General features: G+C 36.0%; 1 protein-coding gene across 3 annotated transcripts in view; it reads right to left on the bottom strand.

The window, feature by feature from the left end:
* Positions 1 to 22,666, bottom strand: part of DENND4C (DENN domain containing 4C) — a 74,910-nt gene that overhangs the window by 46,938 nt on the left and 5,306 nt on the right. For all 3 annotated transcript variants that reach the window (XM_080574479.1, XM_080574481.1, XM_080574480.1), the window contains exon 2: positions 4,520 to 4,847. In XM_080574479.1, coding sequence (XP_080430605.1) covers positions 4,520 to 4,830 — 311 coding nt within the window. In that variant the 5' untranslated portion in view covers positions 4,831 to 4,847. The remainder of the gene's footprint in view (positions 1 to 4,519; positions 4,848 to 22,666) is intronic.

The following is a 22,666-nucleotide window of genomic DNA, read 5'->3' as shown; positions in this document are numbered from 1 at the left end:
AGAGGTTGGATCAAACAGAGGAAAAAGATTGAGTTCTATTTTCTATTCCTACTGCCACCACTATTATTATTTATCTTAACATACAAGTGATTAGTTTCCTCTTTATTATCCTAGGCTGTTCCAAATGCCCTACTGCAGTTGCCACACGAGTGAGTTTAAGGAACAATGAAAGATGATGGCTACTGAGAACATCCTCCGTTTTCTCTTATGCTCCCTGAACTTCAGGTTCACTTTTGTTTCTAAAATATATCTCTAGTGAAGAAAAGCATTTGCTCAATCAATATTACTGTAAACACTTTCAGAAAACAGTTACACAGAATGAGATGCATCCATGGCACAGAACCACTAACTATCTAATTAAGAAATCTAGTATTTCTTAATTTACACAGTGGAAGGTACCTAACTTTAACCTTATTCAGTAAGAGAAGAACCTCTGCATTAGACAACAAATCGAAGACTCTCTCCTTATTCTCTTCCATAGTAAGTGTTACAAACAGCAAAATTACTTAGACTTTTTAAAGCATTTTTCTGTCAAGTTTTCTTCCATTTAAGAAACAAGTTCTGGAACTCTCCCCCATTCCTAATAACTGACACTCAATGAGGAGAGATCTTGTTGCGAAGTCCCACTGCACTTAAACTGAAGCAAATCTCAAATCTCATTTTTCCTGACATTCCAGAAGAGGCAACAATTATTTGGAAAAAAAGCAACAGAATGACTAGCAGCTGAATTATTTACAGTCATATAAGCTTAAAGTACTGAATTTTAGAGCTATATATATGAAAAGGATCTAATGGGGATCATTATTCTAGGATCAAACCTTTATTCTTCCAACTAAAAACAACCGCAGCAAATGCAACATTCAGAGGAATGGTAAATGGTTTAACTGTGTGCAAGTGAGCAGCTGCAACAGGAACTCACTACCAGCTTACAGATCCTTCAGCTTAAGAGCCAGTAGAAGAATAGGAAGGTCTGAGGATAGGAGTGAAAGAGGGTAGAAGGCACTGAAACACAGAACACAAGGAAAATGGCAGAGAATCAGTGGAGAACACCCTCATCTCCCCCCTTCCTCTAAACAGCATTTGTTTAACCTGTTTCCCTAAAAATAACCCTGAAAGAAATATATATACATATATTTATCAATAATTATTTGAATACTCAAACTGCATGATAACTCTGCTTTAAAGATATATATTAACCTATAAACACATTTATTTACAACCCTAAATAGTATATTTGCTATATAATACCATAACTGTAGATTTAATGTATTTACATTTATTTTATATTTATGTTATTTTATAAGCAGTTGTATTAAAGTAGTATATGTAACATTTACATAGAAGTTGTTTGTATATATACATATATAGGCCAGTCAGTCTCACCTCTGTGCCTGGCAAAATCATGGAGCAGATCCTCCTGGAAACTCTGCAAAGGCACGTGGAAAATAAGGAGGTGATTGGTGACAGCCAACATGGCTTCACTAAGGTCTCTTTGAATCCAAACCATTCTATGATATATGTGTATATATATAAACAGCATCTAACCATGGATTTGACCCTTCTAAGGGATATAATCTTCCTCTACTTACTACATCCATTCAGCATGTCAGCTGAATTAACAGATACTTAAGGCTCAATGCTAAAACATTATTTCACACTTTTTTTTAACTAAAAAAAATATATTAGAGAACAGAAGAAATTAGCCTTCAGACCGTACATTTGACTTGCTTATACTACCTCTCTTGCCCAAACTCCACATTTATTTGAACATACTGAAATTTACAAAAAAAAAAGTTTGCTCTAACCATCTCTTGAATGTAGTTGCAAAACAGCAGGAGCAGCAAGGGGAAAACATTCATATGCATCACTGCTCAGAGAGAAAAGCCTGCCATTATTTGTTAGGTATAACACTCTAACTAGATCTGTGTAAAACAAAATATAGAATAAATGCTACTTGCCAAACACAATAGTTTTCCACCCATCATTTAAAACAGAGTATCTGCCCAGGAAGCTCATAGTCAGTCAACTATTTCCCTGTTTTGCTTATCAGATATTCCCTGTGAAACCAATTCCAGCATCCATTGTAAAGTTAAGGGGGACATGAAAATACACATGTACTAGCAGAGTCCCTTCCATAAAGGCATATGCTGGAGACTACCGGTTTAAATATCACTTTTAGGAATTACCCCCTCTACTAATTTTTCCTCTTGCTAAAACTTTGAATTATATGACAAAGTTCATAATAGCATGCTGAAACTCTACGCGTTCAAATCTCATTATAACAGTTATCTTGCAGTTTCAGTCACACACATGGAAAACAACTATTTTAAAATCACTGTTTCACTGAAAAGTATTAGAACACACCTTAGATAGCCAAGATGAAATGAAATTGGAATATACAAGGTTAATTGTACAACTTGAACTACGATCCTTAGATCACAGATCTTGTCACATAACTTATCTCATTACTAAGATTTCACTACCAGTTTTTTCCAGACTGGACTGTACTTGTCAACTGGCACTCATATACTGGAGGTCAAAAGCAGAGCACGTAGGCGTTGTGCTTGACGTGCTTAAACTTACAAATGAAATTAACTAAACTTACAGGTTTGGTACAGACACATTCTTTACTTTACTTTTCAGTGCTTATTTAATAAGGAAAACCACACACCTTTCTTAGTCTACCACAACTGTAGCAGTGATGATCCCTCCCTCCCCCATCTTCTGTTTTCTTTTTATCCAGCAATTCTCATCATCCTTATCCAATCCAGAGAAGTAATGGTTCTATATAAACAGGTCAGACAATACTGCAGTGCTTCATGAGTTGTTATAGATGGAGAATTACCTCAAGATGCTAGTATCACAAAGTATAACCTTCAGCACCTCAAGACTTTGGGGGATTTTTTGATCTTGCTCCTGAATATTCATACTTAACCCAGTATTCTGTAAGTAATAAAATCAGTTCAGAGCTTCACTGTCCTCCGTCATTTATTAGGCACTAAACTTCCAGTACTCTTAATGACCAACCACACCACTCAGTCACGTCCACTCTGCTTTTTTCCTTCTCTACAGCTTACCAGTCTAAATTCTCACTTTTTTCAGTAGAGAAACTATATAGATATATTAATTTGATAAAACCTCAAGTATATTCATCTGACTTCAACAAATATTTGTTTATTAAGCTATATACCTCCAAAACTATTTACAGAGACACAGATGTTCCCAAACTTACTTTGCCAAAAGCAATTGCAGCAGCAACTTGCAGCCAAGCACACATGTAAGATAATACAGAAAATTGTTGACATCTCAGGAAAACAAGAAACAGAAAACTGATATTCAGATCAGCTCTACTGCTAGTACTGATTTCAGAGTTAAGAGTTACCAAATTCCACGGGGAAAAAAAATAGCTTTATACTGTAAAGACTGAATCTTACAAAAGCTGAAGAGATGATTTTTTTTAAGTTGCAAAAAGCAGTCTCAGACACTCTAGAAATGGGCATAAAAGACTGCAATTTCAGAATTAAAGAAGTTTTGGAGATAAGTAACAAACAGATTTCTCCACAGATTTCTCCACTCTGAAAGTCCGCACTGAAAGTTTACCAAATTAAACCATAAGTTCTGATTTAGACTTCATGGAAAAAAATGTTCACATTTCTAGAGAAGAACAAAAAGGTTTTGATTTATTGGTTATGAGAGTATAATCATTAAGAATTATTGCAGGTAATCACAAGAAAATATTAAGTAATTTCATGGAATTTATAAATACCATAGACATGTTGTTGCAATACAGTAAAATATACTTCAGGTTTTCAAACACAGTACTAGTAACTCTTCAGAAACTTAAGCATCAGACAAAAAAAAGTGTGTTTTTTGGAATACAAGTCTGATTAGAGTTGTCAAGAGACTACATAATCAATCAAGTGTTTGCAGACAATCATGTCAGAACTTGTAAGCAACCTCAAAAATACTGCGATCTGACAGTAATGCAGGCTACAAGATCCTTGGTAAATGGATTATTTTTAGAACTTTATTTCAGTGTTCTACCATTTTTAAGTGGTATCTATCAGCTTGAAGTGTATTTCACATGATAGTATTTTAGTTGTCTTCTCAAGTCATCATTTCCAGATGAAACATTACAGTTTGGGTTTGAACTATACTATTTCTATACATCAATTTTGTACTGTTTCCTTACCTTTCATAAAACTGCAGCAGGGAATTTCTCATATTTGATTTGCTCCATAATATCTTTTTAAGCTAAAACAATATCATATAATTTTAATCTAAAACATTGTAATTCCTTCTAAAAAGGCAACTTCACTAGAAGACTGACATGTTTTTTGAACTTATTTCAAAATGAAAATGCTACATGGATATAAACACAATAAACAGTATATATTCAAAGTGCATATGCTTTCAGAAGCTTTCTCACATCTGTTTTCAGCATTGTCTGTGAAGAGTAAGATTTGATCATTACTGAAGGAGTAGTTACATTATTGAAGTATAGTTACAAAAGTCTCACCCAATGTCAGTAAGAGGTGGTTTGTCTCGGCCTCTCTTGTAGCAGAGAAAAAGTTCAGGGCTCTTAAGACTTCCATAGTTTAGGTTGGCTTGAAGGGCTGTAGGGGTAGCTTCAACACAGGTGTATCCCTCTGGGACAGTTTCACCAGCTGATTTAATGATCACAGCGATGTCAGTAATTGGAGCCTTTGGACCAGTTGACTTTGTTTCCTGGCGGCTTATTTCTTGGTCCAGGAGGGTTGCAGTATCTGTATCAGTGAGTCCTGCCACTACAAAATAGTCAGCCACTCGTGGACCTTTGTCTTCTATCATGGTTATGCTAGTACTTCCTGGAGAAAATAAAGAGAAAGAAATCAAACAGTCTGCTTTCAAGATAAATCCCTTCCCTAAACATGTATCAAAATTTGAAACATTTGAAGAAGGTTCAGCAAATCAAAAAATTCCATGTAGGCTTCAGAGATTTCAAGAAAATTCTAGGGAAATCCAAAACAAACTTTACTTTATGCTGCTCAAAAAGATAACTTTGTAATTTATTAGATTCCAGTTCTAGTGCCATAATAGAAATGTTTTGGCAAGAATAACATTAAATTCCTAAGTTTCTTCCTTCAAAGTTCCTAACACAGCAGCTACACAGAAAATTAATTGGCATTACCTGTTAGACCATTCAAGCTCTTCACATGCCTTAAATTAATTCAGATACCCCTAACTAAAAGCATCTCTATTTTTCTGGCATTACTTTGTGAGTAATTTGACTACAGAATCTTGCCTTTTTTTTCCTCCCCTTCAGAAGACAGAACAACTCAAAGTATATGCTCACTAGTTTATCATCTGCACATTTCATCCATTTTGTTTCATATTTTAGACCTAACAGCACAGTTTTGAGACATTCAGCTGGCAAGTATAACATCTGGAAATCATTTACAGAAATCACACATCCAAACCCACATTTCATCAGCTGATCAAGCTGTACACATCATTGCTCAGCTGCACATTCCAAATCTGGAAAGAGTTGTTCTCCCAACACCCAGTGATGTTCACTAAACATCTGATTTTAAAATACGCAATGCAATTTTCTCTTAACAGCAAAAGCGGCTGACAGACTATATTTAAATTTCACAAATACAATTACAAGTATTGGATTTCATAAAATAACTATCCTTTTAAAAGCCAACTGAGAATTATTTAAACAACAGCTACCAAGCAAAAACCTGAATAATGTCATACCCCTTCAGTGAGGCAGGGGACACCTTCTTTTAGATGCCCCTATTTCTTTCACCAGATTTCTGGGGATCCCATCTATATAGGTAAACAAGACCAGAAGTCTTGGCTTCCATCTTTGAAAACAAGCCTGCCACAACTCCAAGGTCCTAGCTACCAAGGAGTTGTGGTCCATGAACATTACTCATTAAGTGCATCAAAAATGAGAAGCATAGCATTCAAAATATGCTTACTGCCCTGATAATTGCAGAAACACTAGCCTCCATTAGCAGAAAGGTGGTTTGAGGAAAAGAGTATAAACCTATTCTCTGCAACGTGCCTTCTCCTCCAGTTCTTACTCTGTTCTTACTGAAGTCGGACAGGAAAGGTATCTTCCCCCTTTACAATTTACAAGATTTCTAAAGCTTGTTATCAAAAACATTGATTGGACAGCTGAAGAAAAAAAAACAAAAACAAACAAAACCAACACAATGAGTTATTCATCCTGCATGATTACTAAGAAATGTTAGCATAAGAATACACAACTAAGGCACCAACCACTATATTGCAAGGTGCTGTAGAACAAGATGAAGGGGGGGGGGGAGGGAATAAGACATTCATATTCATGCAAATTTGAAGTACATCTATACTGTAAATAACTCAATTTTTGGCTTTCTAACATTGAAATTACAACTTTTCAAATCCATCTGGAAGAAGAAAGCCTACACCCCTTAGAAGACTTCTCTTCTGTAATATTTTCCCACAGTAATTTTCACAACATTGACTCAGTGTTCTCTGAACACTTTGGTTAACAGCTTTTACAGGATAATCCATAAACACAGATCCTGGGAACAGACACAAAAGTGTTTGACTGCCCTGAAAATAGGAAAGCCATGGTACAGCACTAACATGACTGAGTTTTCTGGTCAATGAATAAATAAATACATAGACACATATGCATATATAATATATGGATGCCTGATCAACAGGAACAATGTAGTGTATTCTATCTCATCAACTGTTCTGTGCCTGGATCTCCTGAAGAACAATACAATGACTCAAAAGCCATAATTACTTGTTAAGCTTCTGAATGACTTTCAGCTGAACAACTCAGAACAGTTTATCCTTCTTGCCAACATAAACAACATTAAATTAATGAAAAAGCTCTTTACAGGTAAGTAAATCATCATGAAATGCGGGGATTAATGGCTTCAATTTAATCTCATATAAATTAGTGCTTCCATTAAAAAAAAATCTCTCCTTATACTGCTACTGCTCACTCCCACCTTTTCTTTCGACCAGAACCAGAGTTTGTGCAACCAAAAATGAACTGGAACAAGAACTACTCTGGCTGAACACTAACCTGGCAAAGACTGCTTAGCGTTCGACCAAAGCAGTTCTCCAGTGATTCACTGTGTCAGCACAAACAGCAGTGTAATGCCCCTTTCAGCAGCAGCACTGACTTGCACTGGATTAATCGTAAAACTGCACAGTCTAAGATATTTCAGTTTACCTCTCAGATGCCTGGACTTGTTCACAGATTTATAAAAATAAATAAGGAAATAAACCAACCTCTCCCTGCTCCCTTTAAAAGAAGGGCAAGTCCCGTGCCAGAACATCTCATATTGTGGAAAGTACTGGTTGCACTTGACATAAGTGATACCAAATTACTGGAACATGATGCTAAAAATAGCAAAATGGTTGGCATCATCTAAAGGGTTTTACTAAAAACAAAATCGTTGTTAAAATGATCCAGTCTTTTACTACCCACTCCAAGTTCACACAGCTCAGTAGGATTTTATATTTTTCTCTTAGCCATAGTTATGTTTTAGTTCATAGAAACTCTCTGTAACATGCGGCAGGTAGAAGTCAGTCACCAGACAATTCAGCTCAGAAACTTGGCACACAAGCCTTGTCTGTCAGCACAACACTGGGGGAGTTTGTCAAAATGTTCTGAGACGCTCACAGCAGTTCCCTTCCTTTTCCACAAGGATAAGTAAGGTTTCAAGTAAGCACTACAACACAGCTCTTCGAGAACATATTCTCCTATTTCAGAGAGATTTAAAGCAACAGATCTCTCAAAAGAGACCTTGAAGCTCTTAATTAAGCCATGGCCATCTTCTTAAATGCAAGATTGTATAAATGTAAATACACACTATGCTACAAATTACCAGATAGCCACCAAAACAAATAGAAACAGATCTTCTGCAGGCTTCAGTTAGTCTGAGAATATTTTGCTTTCTGAACGGCAGGAAAAAAAAAAAGTATGACTTGTATGGCAGCAAGATGAATTCACTGCTATTTTCCAGCATTTCTGTAATACTTCACACAAAAATTAGCAGGAACATTACTCTCAATTGACAAGGAAACAAACATACTTGCAAAGGACCTTTCATCATAAATTTTGTAGAATCATTACAACTTTTCCCCACTGAAATTTCAAAAGATGCTGTCCACTATCAGTACTGTGACGTACAGAAACTTACTCATATAAGACCAATAGGAAAACTTGTAACCCAGAAAATCTAGTCATTTTTATTCTAACATCCCATTCCTCCACAAAATAATACCTAAATACCAAAAAAAAAAAATCTAAAAGGAAAAACTGATACCTTGGTGATATCTTGGTGTTGGATGATGAAAGTGCAGGTAATACTGAAACAAAAGCCAACTGCCACTAAGAACGAAACCTGTGAGGTGTCAACTGGACACAAATACTTATGGTCAATTCCATTCAAAGAGACACCAGTTTCAATATAAAATATTTAAAATATACATAATTCTATTAAACATTTTTTAAATTAAAATTGGGAATTCTGCTTTAAGAACGTGAGCAATACTGTCTGAGGAATTACAAAACTCAGTATCTGTATAGCTCCACAAGGACTACGGAGAAATGGTTAAAGTGAAGTTAGTTTCCCAGTTCATTCATTGGCCACAACAGGAAAGTTTGCTATGAACAGTTCAGGACCAAAAATTTATTTTTCCATAAAATAAAATAAGAAAGCTTAATAATAGAAGATTTACTTTTAAAATTCACATGCTTCCCCTGAAGGAATTCCTACTGGAAGCAGTAGGTTTTGTAGTTGAGTAACAATACTAGCCTGCACAGACATTTAAAGGCACTTAATAAGCTCCATGTAAGTCAAGACTTCTACTCAGCAAAAAAAAAAAGAGTGAAAAATTCACTTCTTTTCACTACTAAAATGCAGAAATATAGCAAAGTGATCTGGTCTTCTTCTCCCACAGTACATTTAAGGTTGAGCTTTCTAAAAAGACAGAAGTCTTTCTAACAACTGCAGTGTAACTTTCGTGGCACTTCTATAATGTTCTATCAAAGATACAAAAACTCAGCTATCAGCTTCAATAGGTCATAACCATTTCCTTAAAGACAGATTTCAAAGTGAAATTGCCTTTGGAGAAAAGTTTCCATTCTAATGATCACTAAAACACAAACAATTATGAAAAAATTACTAAATTATTAGAAACTGCTTCAGTGTTTATTGACTGCCCCATGGTGTACCATCAGTTAGATTTTTCTTTCAATATAACTCATTGGCAACTCCCTCTATTTACAGCTAGCTAGAACCACAACAAGAAGTGTTGTTCTTGTGAAGACAAAAATTTGTGAGAGCCTATTATAAGCAGCCATGAGGAAATGAAGATGAAAAAAGTATTGCATATGTATTCTATTTCATAGCTTTTACCATACACTTAATAAGCTTTTCAATTTCAAAATGGAGATATGATTTAAAGTTCTCAATCTTCTTTTAAAGAGATCACCACAGCTGAGGACTTCTATTCTTAAATATTCAAGTTTTATTCTGTATTACCTGAAAAACATGGAAAACAGAGAATTCTCTAACTACTATTGATTTGTGGAAGGCTGCTTCAGCTACCTGTCATAATATCAGTAACAGCAAATATTTACCTTAACACTGTTGGATCCACAACTGTTTTCCCAATACTGCTTTGGATAAACTCATTAATGACATCATTTGCTTTACCTCTGTGCAAAGATTAGTTGACTATAAATAGTGGACTTAAAATTCCACATAAATAAGCACTGTCAGCACTACTTAATTTCTCAAGCATGGGATTACAGACAAATGCATGTCTGCTCATCTTAAGTGAGGAAACAGAGTAAAAAGGAATACCAGCAAACTTAGTATACAAAAAAAAAGAAAAAGATTTCCTAGAAATTTTCATTTATTTTCTATTACATGTCAAAAAGTTGCTAAAGAAAATAACAACACTTGTGCAAACATTTTAAAATCTATTTGCAAACTCAGAAACTACAAGTTCAACCTTTATTTCCTTGTTTCATTTTAAAATAGCATTTATAGAAAGTAAAATTCCTTCTGAAAACAGTATCAGAGATGTAAGATCCATTAACTTTACCCAAAGTTTAGGCCACCTCATTTATTCTTGAAAACAACATACTATTAAAAGGTTCTTTGTAATGATGCCAGGAGGGGCATCTGGCAGAGACACACTTATTGTCCCAAAAGTTTTCAAAGTATTTCACAAAGCATATAAAATACACTTTGGACAACCACACAACAAACTCCCAAGTTTATACCAAATAGCATTGTGCAAGGCAGATACACTGTCAATTCAGGAACAAGAAGCAACACAACCATGAAAGACTAACTGCACTCCAGCTAAGGTGTGCTTTTTGATCTATGAACAGAACGTTTGCAGGTATCTTATTTTCAGGATTAAACTGTTATTACTCCACCACACTGCCCTGACGCCACATGAGCCTATCGTGTAGAATCAAAAAACTTGGGCGTTTATAAGCCAACCTCTAATGCACAGTTTAGACCTGCTCAAAAAAGTGGTGGAAAAAGTGAAACATTGTCCTCCACTTTCCAGGAACCTTCATCTTAGCAGAGACAAGAGGTCATTTTTGCATTTTTTCATTCCTAAAAAGTGACACAACTTATGACATAACTTACAAGATCTTCCTTTGAAATAAAATGACATAAGTCCAGAATTCTTAGTACAGGTCTACCCTCACCCTAAAATGTTAGTACTGAATTATCCTCTAAAATTTGACTGGAAAGACAGTAAAGCTTTTTGTCAAGAAGACTTAAAGAGGAAGCAAGCTATATAAAGCTGCAAACAGCAGCAACAAGCGAAAAAAATGTTTGTCAGAAGGACAAATCTGATAATTTACATACAAATGTAATACTTATACCCGACACTACTAAGGAGAAGCTATTCTTGGAAACGTATGTGTATGCACTCACTTTAGAGTAAGAATATCCACTCCTGAAGTGGGTTCAGAGGTAGTTGTCCTCTGCTTATGTGCAGGCAAATCCTTCAGTGATTGCTTGTTCCCTCCAGTTTATTCATATAAGTGGCACAAATGTTGGTATCTCAACACACACAAAGACTAAAATGAAGTTATGCCAAGAGTGTGTAGATATAAAAAGTTTGTTCTGAAGTGATCTCAAAAAAAAAAGTGTAAGACTCACTAGGCCGACTAGAATAATTTTACATGGAAAAAACAAGGTGGTGTTAAAAGACCCTTATTTACTATTCTGAGAACACTACTACCTCCCTAGAAAAATTACTATGTATAATAAACACAAATTGAATTTTAAAAGTTCTTCCAAAGTTTACTTTGTACTCAGTAAAAAGCCTGTGAAATTAAGTTGAACTTTGTTTTATAAAACTCAGTTTCAAAATTCAAAGCAATTGTCCCCTAGGAATAAATGAAATCAGATTAGCAATAGCCTAACATCTGAGAGAAATCACTTAGTTTTAGAGAAAAAGCACATGCAAATCTTCCAGCAACCAAAAAGTTAAATTCACTGCTTACTAATGCAGTGTAATTACATTATGTTATACAATACGTCCTTGAAAAAGCTGAAGACTTGTAAGATAGACCAAATCTTTCCCAAAACCTACCACCTTTCCTTTCACCACCCACATGAAGAGTCATAACTGTGATATTCTTGACCCTAAACAGCATGAAGCTGCATCAGGGGACATTCAGACAGGTGTTAGGGAAAGGTTCTGCACTGAGAGGGTGGTCAGGCACTGGGACAGGCTCCCAGTGGGCAGCGGTCACAGCACTGAGCCTGCCGGCGTTCAACAAGCAACTGGACAACGCTTTGACACAGTCTGATTTTGGGGTGGTCCTGTGTGAAGCCAGGAGTTGGACTCGAAGATCCCTGTGGATCCCTTCCAACTCAGCATCTTCTATGATTCTAAATCACAAAAATAAAACGACAGCTTTTCAGCCTATTTTCAATATAATCAAAGTCCAGAAATGTAATTAAATGAAAATACTGATGAACCGATGGTCAAAGAATTGAAAGCTTAAAGGTATTTCTGCAAGTGATAAATGACTAACGCATGACTTTGCAATCTATTAAATTTACTTCTATCCTTTTTCAGACGCTAACAGTATCAAAGAATCACAAAGAATAGAAACTGCTTACTATTTACAATTTACTCAATTGTAAATGACTGAAGAACTTATAAAAGATGGCATAGTTTTCTCAAAACAGAAAATATTTTTGTAACAAGACTGCAAAGGAAATAAGTTTCATTCCAGACTCAAGAATAACTTCAGCATTTTTTGTGGACTGTGGTTGAAAGATAGATTTTGGAGGCAACCAGCCTACACGATTAAGACTTTTAAGCATAGATGTTAAACACAACTCAGGACTTCTACATAAATGCTCTGTCTTGTAAATGAATTATACTTGGCTATTGGCAGTAAACAAGTTAGAAGAAAAATGTACATGCATTCTACCCTCTGGATTTATTCCTAAAATGAGCTGGCTTGAAGATCAGGAAAGATACTGGATTCACCAAACTAATTTAAAAGACAGAGACTCTAGTGGTTGGATACAAGGCAGTGTGTCAGGAGGTCATCTGCAACACTTGGAAAATTTGCTGGCTACAATCCAAGTAACAGAGAAAATTTAGCATGCTTTTTCAACCAGTGTGCTAGGCAAAACTTCATAGACCCCACAAAGACTACCATAAACAATCAATTCCCCATTATAGAACTTAAGCTATGTAACCAAGTCTTTATTCTTGTAATTTCTCCATTATTTCCAATGAACTAATCAGTAGGGAGAAAAGACATGGGAAGTTTATTTACCTTTACGAACTTTCAAAAAGAAATGCTCCTTGCCGTAGTACAGAAAGGGGAGAGATCTGGTTATTCTTCTTTACTCACACAGACATTTATTTTATGTTGTGCTGAGAGTAAACGATGTTAGTTGTTATGGAACAGGAAGAACAGTTTGTTTCCCATTTGTATAAAAGAATCTTCACTGATGCTGCTTAAATTTCAGCTTTACACCACAGCAACTAGTCCAGAATTCCTTTTAAAGAGTCACTTTGGTAATGTCTCTGATTCACATTAAAAGCATTACACAACAAACACACATTAGGGAGTTTAAATATGTAACCAGCAAGACAACTGTTCTTCCTGAGATAAAGTGGCAACAGCTACTCTAAAACTGAAAATGGAAATAAGTTAAAATAAGATTTATAAATGTCTTTGAAGAAGCTAAATCACTGTCATACACAGCAAAGAAGTACAGCTAGGATACACTAACCCTTCAGCTTGCCCCCGCCCTTCCACTTCAAATGCCAAAGTCTTTAAGTAATATTTCACAGCAGCTGTAAAGATAAAGGCTTGACAATATTCGTGTGAAGAAGTTACTTTGGACAGGAGAAGGCAGAACCTTAGGGCCTGAACTTAGCAAGTTTGACCGCCAGTGTGGAGTTGGACACCCAAGAGTTTTATCTCTAGGGCCATCTATTAAAAAAATTAAAAATAAAAAAAAAATGCAATACAGTTGTGAAAGGACTGAAACTACTATTGCTTATAAAGTTTGTACTAAGACTATAAATACAAATTATTATTTTATTTTTTATTTTTTAGAACTTGACAGAGGTGGAATTGCATCAACAATATTGCATTGACAATACAATATTGCACCAACAGTACTGCTTTCTTCATTTTTTTGAATTATTTCCTAGTTGTATTTCATACCCCCAGGAAGCACACAGTGAAGGCAGTTCTTATTATTAACTGTATTCAAGAAAAGAGAATGATTGCTTTTGTTTTATATGCCTCAGATTTAGTCTTTCTTTAACTGGATTTTAAGAGGTATAAGTTAATAATCGAAGTCACTTGGAAAAGCAACCAGGAACGTAATCATGGACTATACTTGGCAATCAAAACCTGTTTGAGTGTTTTTTGTTTTTTTTTTTTTTAAACACAAAATATAGATGTGATTCTAGCACATGGATGTACCCACATAAGCCCTAAAGCGTAAGCAGCGTATGCAAATAGTCACCAATGCTGCAGTTTAAGAACCAGAACGTACTGGAGCATACACAAGTTCTGGAAGAGCTTGGGCTCCAGCTGTTTGTCCATCCCAACATATCTTCACTAATATCACTCACATCAGCATGCTTTTCCATACATTGCCCTTCCAAGCAAGCCCATTTGTACTCGGACAAGCACACAACTCCAGCCCATACATCCAAGTTTGGTACAAGTGTAACAACATAAATCAGGCCTTACACATGCATCACAGGTGATGATTTAAAACTACTACAAAGCAAAACATTATAAATTGGAATATTCAACAATGTTGAACTAGTTCATCCTAAATGATGCAGTTATCAAACACGTAAGTGTCGTTAGTAACACACAGGGAAATCGCATAGACATGTCTACATGAGTTCTTCAAAGCACACTTTACTACGTGTTAAGAACACACCACGTCTATTAACAACAAAAGGTAAAGTAATGTAGCGTATCATTAATACTGACCAGGACTAAAACAGAAAAAAAATGTAGTCCACTGTTTATTAGCTGCATACAATCTGCAACAGAAGAAAAATAATTCCTAGATGTGCATTTAAAGACTCTCTTTTTGGAATGCATAATACATTGTCATAAATCATGAAATGTAACAGCAGTTACAGTCTCTTGATTAAATCACAAGATCATTTAAAAATCCAGAGTTGCAAAAATAACTTCATAGACATGCAATGCCCCACTTTCTACCTGTCTTAACAGAACCAGCTGTGGAACAAGAATGGTAGCATGTCACCCGAGACTGGGTCTGAACATGCACATATGCAAATAGAGGACCATTCCTTCATAACAGTTTTCAAGTAAACATTTGAGAATGCCGTGGTTGCACAACTGAAGGACCTTACAAGCTACAAGCTGATTATCTCATAGAAGTCTATATTACAATGAAAAGCAAATTTAAGGAAAAGGTGAAAACAAAAGGCATGTCTATTTAATGAATTATTCCTATGGCATGGCCTTTTATCAGGTAATTGAACTTCATCCACAAAACAAGCTGGGTCAAGGCCTGGTACTGCAAATAATAAAAAAATGACTTTTTATGCTAGACTGTTGGAAATTTGCACATATTCAAAGGAGAACAAAAGTTAACTCTGTACTAGCTGGTTGTGTACCTGATTGCTTCCCATGCATAAAAGTCAGGCATAAAATGAACGCAATGAACTTGGCAGGGAAGTTTTCTAAAGCCTTCAAAGTAGATTAGGGCATTACAGTAAGAAGATAACAGAAAAATCATATCAAACCACCTCTTGTAAAAAATTCCTATGGAAACAAAGGCACCAAGCCTAGAAACAATTAGATCAAACTTGCCTTCCCTCCCCACCCTCACTTGTAGAAGAGACGGTTAAGCAACATAGTTCTGCGAACTGTGGATGTTTGAGAACAAAACCCCTTTTGTGTTAAGCTTCTGAAATACTAGAAAAAAACCTGCATTTTACAACTTGATGAAACACAAAAACCCAGCACCAAATTAGCAGACATACTTAAAACCCAAAGACCAAAGGCTAAAACACCACAGGTGGGGAAAATAGTATCTTTTTTTTTTTTTTTCCACACTTTCAGTTTTCATAACATTTAAGATGGCTATACACATCAAGAATTCTTTAAAACTTCACTAGGGCAGGCATTTGGTATCTCTGGCTATTATTGACGTTTTCATGAGCACCACTAACAAATACACCACTTGTATAATGGGAAACAGGTGCCTCTACTCTCCCAATGTAGTTTTCCTTTTCAGCTTCAAGCTCAGCTTGAAATGACAGAACGGTGGGCTTCATATGAAGAACGGATGGTGAGGAAATGAACTCAGTTTTGTAAATCCACTATTGTAATAAGTGATAATTACCTAAGTCGCTAATTTTGCGAGGCGCATATATATATATATGCACACACTGCCATTTAAGCATCAATTTTATTATTGAGAAGTCTAACAGCTTTTCTGGCCTGTTCTAGGAATAAATAGAAGCCATTTAAAAATAATTTTACCCGTGAACAAAATATATTATTGTTCTTCATTACCCTGAATTTTCCTTGGATTTTTATTTTCCTGTCCTCTGTGCAATTCCTTGGATTGCTTGAACAAAAATAATCAAAGCAAGAGAGGAAACGTCACAAGTTTTCAGCTTTAATAAATTGGAATTATTCTGTCAAGACAAAAATAAACTACTGAAAACATCATATTTGAAATGAAAACACCACATTTTTTTTAACTGTGCTTTTGAGCACAGATTTTTTTTTTTTGAGATTGCCAGCAAAACGAGTTACTGTTGCTGCAAAACTGTGAGCCAATGATATTATGATATATAAGCTTGTGTCAAACACAGCAATGCTTTCAGAAGTGAAGTTGTGCAGTAACAGCTTGAACAGCTATTTATGAACTACAAGTGACTGAAAATGACACTCGGTTAACATACCCTGTGATCCAGGATGGTCACGAGTGTGAAAATGCCACTCAGGAAAATCTTACTTTGAAGGGATTGGGGCAGTAAGAAATAAAACCTACTCCAGTCTCTCTCTGCCATACTCTATAGTTCGTTTTTTCTATTGCATAGTAATTCCAAGTTGTCCAGTGGTATAAAAATTGGAGTGGTTACAGACTGTGAGGCCAAAACACAAATTCTGAAGTGACCTACAGGGACTGGTAGAGAAACAGCTGGAATCAATGAAAGCAAGTTTGGTACCAGTAAATGAAGTTCTATTGCCAAGGACAGAAAGCAGAAATGGAAAAGATGTGAGAAGGGAAGAATGATAATCAGCAAGCAGTTCAGCTATACTCATTTAATAAACTAGTCTCATCTTGTTTTATCGGTGTTGTATCCAAACTGTTCTTTCATGTAACAGAAGATAACTACTCCAGACACTGGGCAGGAAGAGTCCAAAAGAAAGAATTAATAATAAAAATATTATAAGAAGATTAATAAGAAAGATAACAATACTAATTCTCAGAGCAAAAAAAGTACATTATAAAATGTACTTACTGCCCAGTTGCAAGCTTTAAAGGTTAGCCATGCTCAGTATTATGTAATGACTGAAACATCTGCAGCCCTGGAAACATTCTTTGTTAGAGAAGGCTTTCTGTAATTGGAAACTCTGTTGGAGCAAAGCCAAATATAGTAGCCTGAAACAAAAATAAAACAGTAAAGAAAAAGTCAAGAGACAATAGTCCAGTGGTTACATGCCCTCTGGGAGCCCAAAATCTCCTAGACTGTTTTTTTGGTAGCTTCTTGGGCCTTTTTTTTTTTTTTTTGAGCGGGCATGGCTGGACTGCGTTTTGTTTTTGAGAAATCGAAAGGAGAGTGGAAAAGATGTTCTGTTTCAAATGCACTTCAGAGGTCACCCACAAGTTCTGTTTACCAGGCACTTGAAAGTTAAGTATTAGCATTGAAACTATTTTGCCAGAATCTAAAGAGATCACAGAATCATCCTTCAGTTTCATTTCTGTTAATGGTCCACAACACAATCAACCAAATGCTTCTTGAAATCTCCGTAAGCAGGGCTCCACAGACCTCGAGTATCTCTTTCACTGGCTTTGAAGGAACACTGACTCCCTCATTTTTATCTTTTGGGGAAAAAATGGTGCAGGAGGCTGCAGATTGTCATTCTTCTCTTCAGATCTCTCCTCTGACATCTTTATCGCATCAAACACAAGCTCCTTCGTCCACACTTCCAGAGCTTCGGAGCCTATCCCCACCCCACTAAACACCCCCAGTTATCAAGAGGATGACTCGCATTTCTATTTGGCCTATGACAGCAGCCTCAAATCACTCAGTTTCACGTCAGCATTTTCATTCTCTGCTGCTTTTCAAGCTTGGCAGGAGTTTATTAACACTTCAGAAAGTCTGTCTTTTAATCCTCTTGCCAATTTCTCATTAAGAGACACTCTTTTGCCAAGATGGCTTGAAAAGGCCCAAACCACATGCTTGATGGAAGTTAGAATATTCATGTCTTTTGTTTTATGTTTCAGCAGTAAGGAGCCTAGTGGAGGAAGTGTCTTTTTGTTCTTCATGCAGCACCAGCCATATCACAATCTTGATCTGCAGCATGGTTTTGCAGTGAGGGTTTGCACTAGCACATCTGCAGCAAACGCGGAAAGAGTATGAGCTAGGCCTCAGAGTAACTCTTCTGCAAGGCGACCTGTGAAGTGGCTGAGGTAATGAAGTTACTACAAACACAAATCAAGCGTAAAAAGCTTAGGCAGGCGCGTAATGCCTGAAATTGTGTGCCTTCAGTTTTCAGAACTGCTTCCTGCATTGTCAAACGTTACAGCAAAACCTTCTGAAGATAAGCCCTTTGTTTAATATTTAACGTGTTCTTCCCGTTCCTAGATAAATGATAATAAAAAAACGGATCACAGCAATCTCAGGATGTACAGTAACAGCCAAGAATTGCCTCCCATGCTTTTTCTAACTTATTTTAAAGGATATTCACAAGAATACCCATGCACCCGCACTCCAAAACTCCAAAGGCCAGATGAAAGGGACCAAAACCACCCAGCAGATATGAAAGGGATCTCGATATTAAAAGTATGGAAATAGAAAAATGTCTACAAATAAGTCATCAAGTAAAATGTGTACCTTCAAAGCATACATTAGAAGTGACTCAAACTCTTCATTATGACTATAACTCTTCCTCCAGAATAAACATGAAAATATTGCCAAAGTTTGTTCTGACAAAAGTAATTTTTATTCATAGGCTATATTCTATGGAAAATCCAATGTATATTTTCTCATTTTTTTAATGCTAAAACGATCAGTCACACGTGAGGCAACAAAAACATCTCATTTTTACCACAAACTCATCACGAAACCAAAAAATCTTTTCCCCCTTTCTGAATTCCACAATATATTTTAATAAACTTACCCTTCCATCTCTTGAAAGCCCTTAGTTACCAATCCTTGTTTCTTGTTGTGCTCACTTATATACCTGAACATTTACTCAGGAGAACTGAGTATTTGAATCCTCTAAAGCCTGAGTGTATGGCAAATGCGAGATTATTAGAGTACTGAAATGACATTGTTTATTATACAAACTCCTGAAGAAAACAGTCATGAAAGATTATATATTAGAAAGATACTACTACTTGCACAGATGAATGTATCAGTAAATATTTTCCTCAAGCAATTAAAAAAAAAAAAGCTGTTGAAGAACAGCAAACCTGAGATTCTTTCTGTCATTAAATCCTATCATTCACCAAATGGCAAGTAAATGTGTAGGTTGATTACACATATTTTGACTTTCCTTATAATATTATCATCTAACACTCAAAATATCTATGCTGTATGACTCAGTGGTGGAGTTCTCAGGCAAGACATCTACAGGAAAGTGATTATATACAGACTTTAAAAAAGTAAGATTGCTTAAGTCAGATCTTACAAAGAACATACCAACACACACAAAAATCAGGGAAGAAAAGCTTATCTTTAAAAAAATCAGCCAACATTACAAGCAGTATCCAACATATCTGCCTAAAAATCTGGAAAATATCCATTCAGAGAACCTAGAAGTTACATACGATAGGATTCTGAAAGCATTCTGAAAGCAAAGTTGAGTATTAAATCATACTCTATTGTGCACAGCGTGGATTTACTGTTTAATCCTGTTGTGCCCCTCATCCTATTGTTATTACCCTATTTGAAATAGCTATTTCTGTCAAAGTTTAGCATACGAACTTGTCTTTAAAGTGCTTATGTTAACATATGCACTCCTATTTAAAATGCTGTTCATGCATGTTTTTATGTAGTTAGTAACTGCTTTAGTAACTCATTAAAAAGAAAGGAAGTATGTCCCCTTAGAAAAAAAATATCTGTTTTGTTCCTTAAAGAAGGCTATGGCAATTGTGGATGTAATTTACTATTGCTAGCGCTATTTCTAACTAAATCATCTAGGAAGGGTCAAATTCAATTTAGAGGACTGATCTCCTTCTTGTTTTTCTCAAGGCTGTTAAAAAATTCAAACAGACAACCTTTCCCAAGATTTGTTTCCCTGCACAACTTACACAACAGCACAGACCCATCACTAAAGCCAATGCCTAGTTGCAGTGGCATACACACAAGTATGAGGCTACATTCAGGGTGGACTGAAATTCAAAATTTCTCACTTTGCAAAAAAAAAAAAAGTATGCCAGCTGTCGCAACCCATTCCCTGTTGTATACAACTGCATACAGCAGTGGAACATGCTCTTTCTCCTCCACTGATACTGCTCCACCATGCAGTTACCTAACATGCTGCTGTCTGCAGTAAGATGCAGGTTGGCCAACAGTTACATAGTGAGAGCATTTCAGTCCCCGCTCAAAAGAAAGGAAATCACACAGACCTCTGTAACACCGTTTTAATGCCTTCAATTCTGAGATTTTTTTTCTCTTCTCGCTCTGTCATTTGTTGACAGGGTGAGGGCAGCACCAACACTGAGCACTGACAAAAAGACTAGGAACGCAAACAGAGTCATCTGCAATAACTTTGAGCTTACCAACCTGGACAACTCAAAAGCGAAGTACTTTAACGCAGATGTTCAATCCAGTCTTCTTCCCTTTGAGGAAAGTCAACACACAGAATAGAGGTGTGAAAACTCTTCAAGGATTAAAAAAGCTGGGTAGGATGACTAAATGTTCACAGCAAAACCTGAAAAATGTTTTCTTCTGCAACTCAGAAGAGCTTTCTGTTCATTACAAAGTCAGTAACAACCGAACAAAATACACTACTGAATAACACCATAGCTTTTTTTTTTTTAAAAAAAAAAAAAAACAGTGAAGGGGAAAAATAAATAAATATACAGATAGATAGATCACCAGCAGTATGATCTGCCAAATTTGCCTGAAATATTGTAGGCCATGTTTCAAGCTTTGGGGCATTTATAGCACAGGTAAAATATCTCCAATGCCAAAAAAGAATTTTCACTTCTGTTGAGCAAGCATACCAGTTAAGGATGAGATTTTTTAAAAGGTTCAAGAGACAAAAGGCGTTTGAGGCTCAAAGCACAATTTCCCTTCTTGGATTTGTTCATCATCTGGTTATACAGCTAGGAAAGCAGTCTAAAGTTAGAGGAACGACTTATAGATTTTTTTTTTCCTCCAACCAGAATCAGTTAGTTCAGAGAGATTAAGAAGCAAAGGTTTTGAGGTTAACAGTGCAAACAATGTACGTGTACTGTGAATCTCACAGAAGAAAGGATAAAAACTATAAAGATGACTATGTGCAGCATTTGTTCTGTTTTCTTTAAATTAAACTGAAATGTCATATTAGTCATTACATTCATGGTGAATGAGTCATCATAATCCAAAGGAACTTAAGGCCTTCACATGTAATTATCTTACAAGATGACATCTACAGCAAAAGTTAGAAACAGAAAGGCAATGAAGTATATATACCAGAGTTTGAAAAAGACACTGCCTTTTTAAGGAAAGCAAGAGACACACACTATGTGTTTTTTGAAACAGAAACTATCTCTTTGGTTTACCTATTCCTGCACAACTTTCTCCTTTGTTTACTAAGCATAATGTTAATGGCTTAGTTTTTCCCTAGAAGAGTTGTACCAGCATAGCCAGGAGTGAAAAAAAAAGAAGTCTTTTCAGAGACATACAGGTATTATGGTATAAGCCCCCGAGCAGGTACACCACCATCAGCAAAACCAATTTTTTGTTTGCAAAGCTTGTTTCTGTTTATGACTTGTGATTTTCTTATACTAGTGAGGCTTCCAGTTTGCTTATGTAGTTCATTAGTATAGAAAGCATTAGTGATGCTCTTCTCCTATTTTGTCCAGGGAACAAACCAAAAAAAAGATAGTGAGAATGACTCCTTCAAGCCTAAGGCAAAACCAAGAGGGGAAGTAAAAAAATAAAAATAAAGAGTTAAGTAAGAATGCATCCCCAAGGTTATGCGTAATTTTAAGGTCAGAAAAAAGTCTAGTCTTTCACTGCTGAGTCTAACTGCAAGAATCAACTTCAAGAGTCAAATTAATGTTGTATGGGTGACTGGTAGACTTTCTTTATCTGGTTTAATCAGAACTCTGAGAAAACAGTCATATACCTATGCAGTTAGGAAGTTCTCCCTTTTATGTCCTGCTTACCCTCTAATATTCAGAACTGCAAACAAACCTGGATGAGGCATAATGCACCAGTAAAACATTTTAAAATTCTACTCAGTTCATTAACAAACCACATCTGTGCATCACAGTGGCTCATGATTTAGAAAGCTTACAAGAAAGTGACTTTATTCTTCCTCCTCCTGCTAGATCCAAATTTTAATTTGTAGATGTTTCTGGGACCTGTTCAGAAAAGAACACCTGACCTCAAATGGTTAGCTTTCCAAAGTTCCTTCTACAGGACCTGGAAAGAGAAGCTTCAAAGGGTAATTCAGAGCAGCTACAGTGAGGCTTTTACTGGAAATTGCTCCCTAAGAAGTAAGCTGTGAACAGCAGAGGAAGAAGGGAGCCAAGAAAGATGGGTCTCCCTAAGCTAAAATATACGTCTTTAAATATTCCTCTCTTTAGTCACATCCTCAGTGTCTTCAAAAACTTAACAGTTGCAAGATACATCCTTTACGTGCATTAAACATTTCTCAGGCTATCCATACCCTTGCACGGATTTCATCTGG

The sequence above is a fragment of the Anser brachyrhynchus genome (assembly GCF_964034855.1).
Source record: "Anser brachyrhynchus genome assembly, chromosome: Z".
Classification (NCBI taxonomy): Eukaryota; Metazoa; Chordata; class Aves; order Anseriformes; family Anatidae; genus Anser; species Anser brachyrhynchus.
Note: the sequence above shows the minus strand (reverse complement) of the source record. Positions and strands in the feature narration are given on the sequence as shown.